This window comes from Cherax quadricarinatus, chromosome 54 (assembly GCF_038502225.1).
Source record: "Cherax quadricarinatus isolate ZL_2023a chromosome 54, ASM3850222v1, whole genome shotgun sequence".
NCBI classification, from domain to species: Eukaryota; Metazoa; Arthropoda; class Malacostraca; order Decapoda; family Parastacidae; genus Cherax; species Cherax quadricarinatus.
Genome location: NC_091345.1, coordinates 13,645,553 through 13,656,201, shown reverse-complemented (window position 1 = coordinate 13,656,201; position 10,649 = coordinate 13,645,553). Strand labels below are relative to the sequence as shown.

Sequence of the window (10,649 nt, the reverse complement as noted above, 5' to 3'; positions counted from 1 at the left end):
TGGATGCAATAATAAGTGATACAGAATGATATATTAATGGAAACCACATAACCCACAAGGGTTGTAGTGCCTGGGGAATGCGAGCAAATTAGGTCTGATCCAAGTAAGGGGAGGGTATCTCCAATTCCTTGGATTAAGAGCTCTTCACTGGCATCAAAGTACCCTCCTTGAAGGGTATGTGATAATGGGTGTACATGTACAAACCTCCAAATTGAGTGCTTTTACTACACTGTTTTTACAAAGAGGGGTCTCCTTTCAGTAAAGTTATTTACCATGCCCATTTTGTGTAGGCTAGGGACACAGCCCTTAATTTAAAAATCAACTGTAGGATTTCTTATTCCCTAATCTCATTTCTTCACATAACACATCCTTATAACGTCAGTATTAATGACGGGTGATACTCTACTTATAGTTCACAGCCGTGAGAGTTTCTTAGTTTAACAGATGTTATTTATGCAGGCAATGTGTACCTAGGAACAATGTATACAATGAGATTTTAGGGCCAGCTCAGATAGTGCTCGGCCAATTGACTGATCACCCAACAGACCTACACTTTTGATAACACAGGTGTGTACAGAATTGTGTTCACATTAAAGATCTGAAGAAATGCAAAGGAGTCAGGATTCAAATGGGAGGACAAGCACGGAAAGAGATGTTGCTGAAAATAGCTTGAGTGGTTGTGCTACAGAGGGGAACAATAGATTTAGTGCTCTTTTTATTATTATAAAACCTTTATCCCCCCCTCCCCTCATCCAGTGTCAAGATTAAAGAAACTACCGTTGCAGAGATCCTGGGACCACGGTGAAAGACGAGCAACAAACGGATGATCAATATGAATTTTTTTTTATAGTCATTTGTTGTAAATGCTGGGGAGAAATTCAAATATCACTGGGACCATTGTACAATTTGGATGCACTCTTACAAGATGTATATAATATCAATGGACTGCTGAACCACAAATTAAACAGAGGGAATGAAAGACTGTTTTCTTAAACCATGTACTGTATACATATTTTTATTATAATCACAATGCTATTTATAGGGATATCTACAAATAATCCAAATGTAAATTTTTCATATAGCTAGCTCTGCTGTTTATATCTATACTAAGTTAGTCTGCAAATAACCATTTACAAATAAATATTAATTTTTAATCAAATGACATACATGTACATCATAAAACAATGTTTACATTATGGCTCAAAGTTTTCAGTGAGATATATTAAAGGAGTACCAAACACTGCCAGTCCATCAGATGTACATTTGATGCAGTGGACATATCCCCATATGAATAAAAAAAACAATTTGTACGACTGGGAATTTAATGAGGTCTGAAAGTACGGAAATACATAATGTATATTAGTTATGTTGACTGGCAATGATTTTTTTTCAGTGCAAGAAAATATAAAATGGCAATGCATAAAAAAAAATCAGTAAAACAATATTAGCATGGGAAAAATTACACAAATTTACCTAGCACTAATTTCTGTTATTTACTTACATTGCAGGTGGGGTGGGGAAGGATTTTAGGTACAGTTTCAGAATCTAAAGAGGAAAACCTGAGTAGATTGTCACTGCTAAATTAGTTTTAGAAATTCTGAGTACTGCCTTTGCATTGTAATACAACCATGCATTGAACCTTATCATGGAGCCATTCAACATACTGCAGATAGCTAGACAAAAAAAAAACAGTCCATCAATGAATCTTACAAGAATGAACAAAGGTATTAAACGAACATTTATACGTAAACTTTAAACATATAATAACGGTGACGGGTTATTATTCTTTAAATGTGACACTTGCAACAATATACTGTATATATAAAATATGTGATAGTATAATAATTTAAACAAGCCAAGAAGGACCTTCACCTTATCCTGAGCCTTTCATGTAAGTGTTAATGAGACCAAAATATACAGAGAAAAGAGGGGGGGGGGGTAGACACTTTCATACTCTTCAAATGCAACAGTGCTGTTACCAACAAAACCTGCTGCTGGCTTCATGGGCAAGCTGCAAGTGATGTTTATTAATATTACGGCTTTTTAAAGCAGCTGGAGAGCATTTTAGCATTTATTAAGTCTGTAAAAGACAATGGCCACTTCCTTTCCTTATATTTCATCACAGAAGTGCCTTTGATTAAGAACTTTTTATATCCACTGTATCAAAAAAGCATTACGTGGGTTTTCAGCTAATTTGGAAACAGGCCAAGGAATTTATATATTTTTTCTTTTAATTTAAAAGAACTTATGTTGAAATATTAATTGCATTTATATGAATGACATTCTGGTTAGCAGATAAAGAAAAAATTAGCTAGTTAACATTCTTTTATCTATAAAACACTAGATTACAACCCTAAGTAGCCTTTTTCGAGAACTAGGCAAAGCCTAACCCTCAACTGCTTGCTTGAGTGAGCCTAAAATATGTTCAGATTCTTTTGTAACTTAAGGCTAGTATGGTCTACTTTCCTGATTTACATACTGACTTCGTGACAGGAGATGAAATTCTGCCAGTCGCTGAACAACCAAAAGTAAAGTTTGCACCCTTCTAGATTGTGGATAAAATGCTCACATCAAAAAATTTACTGTAAACCATCAACTAAATTCCTTATCTGCATTAATTAACTAACATGAAGGTCCAAAGATTTCTTACCATGAGTGACAATGAGTAAACTGATACTGTACATGATGAGTGGATAAATATAATTATTCCTATGCCAACAAACACTGAAGAACCTTCATTTATCTAGGAAAACAAGAACTGAATTAATATACAATTAAGTTTACTAAGTGATTTAAAAGCACCAAAAATTACATAAGACTTGGTGTATAATTCAACCATAAAGAGATACTTTCTTCAGATGGGCAACTTTCCTAAGTGTTATTTTTTATCAATTTTGCACCATGATCTACTCGTATAGTCCTGCGAGTTAGCCAGTCCAAGGCACTTAGATAGCGTCATGCAATTTCACAATACAACCTCTTAATTACTCTCGCAAGTGTTTTGGCTTATAATACAAGGAAAAGATACTTTCCAGCAAATCCCAATTTCACTTGACTATGAGTTAAGACATTCAAGAGAGAAAACAAAATTTTGAGTGAAACTAGCAATTAGGGTTATTTGAAATAAGAAATAAATTGCCAGACAAAAAACAGTTACAAATTATAATCCATCAAATGATGGTTTATTCTCAAAACTGCTAAGGAATTTGGAGACATCAGAATGGGGAATTAGAAAATATGGATAGATATATACAGTATATAAATATTTTTTTTTTTTTCAACAAGTCGGTCGTCTCCCACCGAGGCAGGGTGACCCAAAAAAGAAAGAAAATCCCCAAAAAGAAAATACTTTCATCATCATTCAACACTTTCACCACACTCACACATTATCACTGCTTTTGCAGAGGTGCCCAGAATACAACAGTTTAGAAGCATATACGTATAAAGATACACAACATATCCCTCCAAACTGCCAATATCCCAAACCACTCCTTTAAAGTGCAGGCATTGTACTTCCCATTTCCAGGACTCAAGTCCGACTATATGAAAATAACCGGTTTCCCTGAATCCCTTCACTAAATATTACCCTGCTCACACTCCAACAGATCGTCAGGTCCCAAGTATCATTCGTCTCCATTCACTCATATATATATATATATATATATATATATATATATATATATATATATATATATATATATATATATATATATATATATATATATATATTTTTTTTTTTTTTTTTTTTTTTTTTTTTTTCAACAAGTTGGTCGTTTCCCACCGAGGCAGGGTGACCCCAAAAAGAAAGAAAATCCCCAAAAAGAAAATTCTTTCATCATTCAACACTTTCACCACACTCACACATTATCACTGCTTTTGCAGAGGTGCTCAGAATACAACAGTTTAGAAGCATATACGTATAAAGATACACAACATACCCCTCCAAACTGCCAATATCCCAAACCCCTCCTTTAAAGTGCAGGCATTGTACTTCCCATTTCCAGGACTCAAGTCCGACTATAAGAAAATACATACATACATATATATATATATATATATATATATATATATATATATATATATATATATATATATATATATATATATATATATATATATATATTAAACTGTCATATCTGAGCACCTCTGCAAAGACAGTGATTATGTACGAGTGAGGTGAAAGTGTTGAATGATGATGAAAGTATTTTCTTTTTGGGGATTTTTTTCTTTTTGGGTCACCCTGCCTTGGTGGGAGATGTCCAACTTGTTAATTTGTTAAAGGTGAAAAATATAACCGAGCACACAGAAGTTTGACTGGAGAAGCCTATAGTAATGTACTGCATAGATTAGGAGGTTCCATGAGAGTAAATATAAAACAAACACTGGGGAACACAGAGCAAGAGGTTTCTCCTTCAACATTGCTTTTCAAACTCACATTAATTTCTCAACTAGAATACTTGCCAAGAGAATTATCGAAACAAAACATATATCAAATTGTTTTTGTATTAGATAGCTCATATCTATCAATGAAGAGATGCTCATATATATATATGTATATATAAAACAAAAGTCATCATAAAGAATCACAGTCATATTCATTATTAAAGGAGAAGTCTCTCTCCCTGAACAAAGGTAATCGAGATTATCATAAAACTGGAAGGAAAAACACTGCTCTTGCTATCCTTGCTTTTGAATTCGCTAACTCGTGTATTTACAAGATTAGGCTAGTTATACAGGACACTGCACATTAGCTAATTTGCAAAGTAAGTTCAAGATAAGATACCCATCGAACAGAGTTAGAACAACTGTCTCTTGTATCGGCATAAATTCTTCATCCTGTGATATACTAAATCATTTGAAGAATCAAGAATACTGTCCTAAACTGTAAAATAAGGACTTAGGTGAAGCTACTGTCTGTACATTTCATAAAAGTATTAACACCTCATCACTTGTAAGTACATACATTCTTTAGCTGCTCAATAAGTAAAGAAATTACTGTTTTGCAACTCAATATTAACTTACCAAATTTAAAGTGGAAAAAAAAATACAGGAACAACCTAAGTCACCTTTACTGCTCCATAATATGAAACACAAGCTCCAGTATGATTGGCTGATCAGTAATGTTTGTTGCTGCTCGATGAATCACGGGAATCAATTCCATATCCAGGTCATTCATACATGAAGCTGGGAGACGACTGCCACTGCTACCTGCTTCATAACCCACCTGAAACATGGATACTTCAATAAAGCAAAAAAAAAAAAAAAAAAAAAAAATTTACTTTCATTTCTTCATTACAAGAATTAGGGGTCAACTTAATACACTTCACTGTGTGTCGCCTTACGGTGTTCCGCTAATGTGGACTTTTCAGATTATGACCAAAACTTGCTACACGGCTCCCCCAACCTGACTCTATAATGGGGTCACCCCGAGCCACCCAGTTTGTTTACATTTTCTGTGAGCTCCACATCTCTCCACTATGTTTTAAAGTTTTTATATATATATATTTTTTTTTTTTCAACAAGTCGGCCGTCTCCCACCGAGGCAGGGTGACCCAAAAAAGAAAGAAAATCCCCAAAAAAGAAAATACTTTCATCATCATTCAACACTTTCACCACACTCACACATTATCACTGCTTTTGCAGAGGTGCTCAGAATACAACAGTTTAGAAGCATATACGTATAAAGATACACAACATATCCCTCCAAACTGCCAATATCCCAAACCCCTCCTTTAAAGTGCAGGCATTGTACTTTCCATTTCAAGTCCGACTATATGAAAATAACCGGTTTCCCTGAATCCCTTCACTAAATATTACCCTGCTCACACTCCAACAGATCGTCAGGTCCCAAGTATCATTCGTCTCCATTCACTCCTATCTAACACGCTCATGCACGCTTGCTGGAAGTCCAAGCCCCTCGCCCACAAAACCTCCTTTACCCCCTCTTTCCAACCCTTTCGAGGATGACCCCTACCCCTCCTTCCTTCCCCTATAGATTTATATGCTTTCCATGTCATTCTACTTTGATCCATTCTCTCTAAATGACCAAACCACCTCAACAACCCCTCTTCTGCCCTCTGACTAATACTTTTATTAACTCCACACCTTCTCCTAATTTCCACACTCTGAATTTTCTGCATAATATTTACACCACACATTGCCCTTAGACAGGACATCTCCACTGCCTCCAACCGTCTCCTTGCTGCTGCATTTACCACCCAAGCTTCACATCCATATAAGAGTGTTGGTACTACTATACTTTCATACATTCCCTTCTTTGCCTCCATAGATAACATTTTTTGACTCCACATATACCTCAACGCACCACTCACCTTTTTTCCCTCATCAATTCTATGATTAACCTCATCCTTCATAAATCCATCCGCCGAAACGTCAACTCCCAAGTATCTGAAAACATTCACTTCTTCCATACTCCGCCTCCCCAATTTGATATCCAATTTTTCTTTATCTTAATCATTTGATACCCTCATCACCTTACTCTTTTCTATGTTCACTTTCAACTTTCTACCTTTACACACATTCTCAAACTCATCCACTAACCTTTGCAATTTTTCTTTAGAATCTCCCATAAGCACAGTATCATCAGCAAAAAGTAACTGTGTCAATTCTCATTTTGAATTTGATTCCCCATAATTTAATCCCACCCCTCTCCCGAACACCCTAGCATTTACTTCTTTTACAACCCCATCTATAAATATATTAAACAACCATGGTGACATTACACATCCCTGTCTAAGACCTACTTTTACCGGGAAGTAATCTCCCTCTCTTCTACACACCCTAACCTGAGCCTCACTATCCTCATAAAAGTTCTTTACAGCATTTAGTAACTTACCACCTATTCCATATACTTGCAACATCTGCCACATTGCTCCTCTATCCACTCTATCATATGCCTTTTCTAACTCCATAAATGCAATAAAAACTTCCCTACCTTTATCTAAATACTGTTCACATATATGCTTAAATGTAAACACTTGATCTACACATCTCCTACCAACTCTGAAGCCTCCCTGCTCATCCGCAATCCTACATTCTGTCTTACCTCTAATTCTTTCAATTATAACCCTACCGTATACTTTTCCTGGCATACTCAGTAAACTTATTCCTCTATAATTTTTACAATCTTTTTCGTCCCCTTTCCCTTTATATAAAGGGACTATACATGCTCTCCGCCAATCCCTAGGTACCTTCCCCTCTTTCATACATTTATTAAACAAAAGTACCAACCACTCCAACACTATATCCCCACCTGCTTTTAACATTTCTGTCATGATCCCATCAGTTCCAGCTGCTTTACCCCCTTTCATTCTACATAATGCATCACATACCTCCACCACACTTACATTCTGCTCTTCTTCACTCCTAAAAGATGGTATACCTCCCTGGCCAGTGCATGAAATTACCGCCTCCCTTTCTTCCTCAACATTTAAAAGTTCCTCAAAATATTCTCACCATCTACCTAATACCTCCCTCTCCCCATCTACTAACTCCCTACTCTGTTTTTAGCTGACAAATCCATACTTTCCCTAGGGTTTCTTAACTTGTTTAACTCACTCCAAAATTTTTTCTTATTTTCATTAAAATTTCTTGACAGTGCCTCTCCCACTCTATCATCTGCTCTCCTTTTGCACTCTCTCACCACTCTCTTCACCTTTCTTTTACTCTCCATATACTCTGCTCTTCTTATAACACTTCTGCTTTGTAAAAACCTCTCATAAGCTACCTTTTTCTCTTTTATCACACCCTTTACTTCATCATTCCACCAATCACTCCTCTTCCCTCCTGCCCCCACCCTCCTATAACCACAAACTTCTGCCCCACATTCTAATACTGCATTTTTAAAACTATTCCAACCCTCTTCAACCCCCCCACTACTCATCTTTGCACTAGCCCACCTTTCTGCCAATAGTCGCTTATATCTCACCCGAACTTCCTCCTCCCTTAGTTTATACACTTTCACCTCCCTCTTACTTGTTGTTGTCACCTTCCTCTTTTCCCATCTACCTCTTACTCTAACTGTAGCTACAACTAAATAATGATCCGATATATCAGTTGCCCCTCTATAAACATGTACATCCTGGAGCCTACCCATCAACCCTTTATCCACCAATACATAATCTAACAAACTACTTTCATTACGTGCTACATCATACCTTGTATATTTATTTATCCTCTTTTTCATAAAATATGTATTACTTATTACCAAACCTCTTTCTACACATAGCTCAATTAAAGGCTCCCCATTTTTATTTACCCCTGGCACCCCAAATTTACCAACTACTTCCTCCACAACATTTTTTCCCACTTTAGCATTGAAATCCCCAACCACAAGTACTCTCACACTTGGTTCAAAACTCCCCACGCAATTACTCAACATTTCCCAAAATCTCTCTCTCTCCTCTACACTTCTCTCTTCCCCAGGTGCATAAATGCTTAATGTAACCCACTTCTCACATCCAACCTTTATTTTACTCCACATAATCCTTGAATTAATACATTTATAGCCCCTCTTTTCCTGCCATAGCTTATCCTTCAACATTATTGCTACTCCTTCTTTAGCTCTAACTCTACTAGAAACCCCTGACCTAATCCCATTTATTCTTCTCCACTGAAACTCACCCACCCCCTTCAGCTTTGTTTCACTTAAAGCCAGGATATCCAGCTTCTTCTCATTCATATCACACAATGTCCATGCAAATTCAAACATCCCATTTTGATGGTTTTCTTCTTTTTCTTTTTAGTAGGCTATATGGGAAAAGGGGTTACTAGCCCATTGTTCCTGGCATTTTAGTTGACTTTTACAACATGCACAGCTTATGGAGGAAAGATTCTTATTCCACTTCCCAATGGATATGAAAGGAAAAGTAATAAGTGTAAGAAACTATTAAGATACAATCAAAGAACACTCAGATGAGTGTGTATACATACACGTGTACATGCATGTGTAGTGTGACTTAAGTCTAAGTAGAAGTAGCAAGATGTACCTGAAATCTTGCATGTTTATGAGACAGAATAAAGACACCAGCAATCCTACCATCATGTAAAACAAATACAGGCTTCTGTTTTACACTCACTTGGTAGTACGGTAGTACCTCTCTGGGCAGTTGCTGTCTACCAACCTACTACCTGATAACCAAAGTTATCAAAGGTTAAGTACAAAAGATTAAGAGAAAACTAAAGTACAGTCTGCATCTTCCTGATATGAAAAACTGATGAAAATGATAATCTGTGAACCAAATGGAATTTAATGACAAACTAACAGTCACAGAAATGCTCCAGATGCTGACATAGGCAAAACAAGATTTTTTTAACTAATTCTTAAAATCAGAATTAACAATGATTTTAATAGACTAGATTATGAAATTTGCTCCAAGACAGACCATCTTAGTTCTCAAGAATTTTAAATTAATCAAGTGTACAGGCATATTTAATGATAAATCGCACACATAGCATTTCGCTTTCTACTTACGCTATCTTGATGAATTGTGGTACGCAGACCAAGGCGTGTGTGCCCACTGTTATACAAGTCAGCCAAATGTGGGGTAAGAGCCACACAAAACGATCGTGCCAATAACTCTGACAAGCGGCTGAGATTCACATCATTGCTGTTGTTCGTCTCTCCCTGTGATAAGATTACGTGTTATTACTACTACCTTCTCATAACCCAGGAGTGGGGATATTTGCTCCTGAAAAATTGGCAATACATAAAATGGCATTACACAAAGCAAAGAACATGAAGAAAAATAGGTTAATGTTTCAGAAAACATGAACTTTACCATCCAGTAGGTAAAAATTACTACCTAAAGCATTTGAAGAGTAAGGAGGATTAACATAAGCCTACTTGGCTCTGAACTACATGTAACCAAGGAAGCTATTTTACCAGTTGTTGTACTCTTACCAGAAAAGTTTATTAAGTTAATTATTATTTTTAAAGCTCTAAACCACCAGCACTAAACTTTTTTATTTTTGTTTATTAACACATCGGCCATTTCCCACCAAGGCATGCCTACACTAGTTAAAAATACTGCAACATATCAACAACCCTCTTTCAGAGAACAGTCACTGAACTTCTCACCTCCAGGACCCAAGTCCGGCTAACTGCTTTCACTGAATCTTTTCATAAACATTACTTTGCTAACACCAACAGCAAGTTAAGACATAAAAACCATTGATCTCCACTTGCTCCCATTTAATATGCTCACATATGCTTGCTGGAAGTACAAGCCCCTCGCACGCAATATCTCCATTACCCTCTCCCTCCAATCTTTCCTAGGACAACCCCTGCTCCGCCTTCCTTCTACTACAGATTAATATGCCCTCTAAGTCATTCTATTTTGTTCCGTCCTCTCTAAATGTCCGAACCACCTCAACAACCCTTCCTCTGTCCTCTGGATAATACTTTTAGAAACCCCACACCTCTTTCTAATCTCCAAGTTACAGATTCTCTGTATTATACTCACACAACACATTGCCCTCAGATGTGACATCTCCACTGCCTCCAGCCTTCTCCTTGTTGCAACATTCACTATCTATGCTTCATATCCATATAAGAGTACTGGTACCACTATACTTTCATACATTCCCCTCTTTGCTTCCATAGATAACGTTGTCTCCACAGACTCTTC

The 10,649-nt window shown here is 36.5% G+C and overlaps 1 protein-coding gene across 9 annotated transcripts in view; it reads right to left on the bottom strand.

The window, feature by feature from the left end:
* Nucleotides 1-984: 984 nt before the first annotated feature.
* Sara (Smad anchor for receptor activation) overlaps nt 985-10,649 on the bottom strand; it is a 129,519-nt gene continuing 119,854 nt past the window's right edge. For all 9 annotated transcript variants that reach the window (XM_070096645.1, XM_070096644.1, XM_070096643.1 and 6 more), the window contains 2 exons: nt 9,494-9,646; nt 985-5,224 (listed from right to left, as the gene is read on the bottom strand). In XM_070096645.1, the coding sequence (XP_069952746.1) occupies nt 5,069-5,224; nt 9,494-9,646 (309 nt within the window). In that variant the 3' untranslated portion in view covers nt 985-5,068. The remainder of the gene's footprint in view (nt 5,225-9,493; nt 9,647-10,649) is intronic.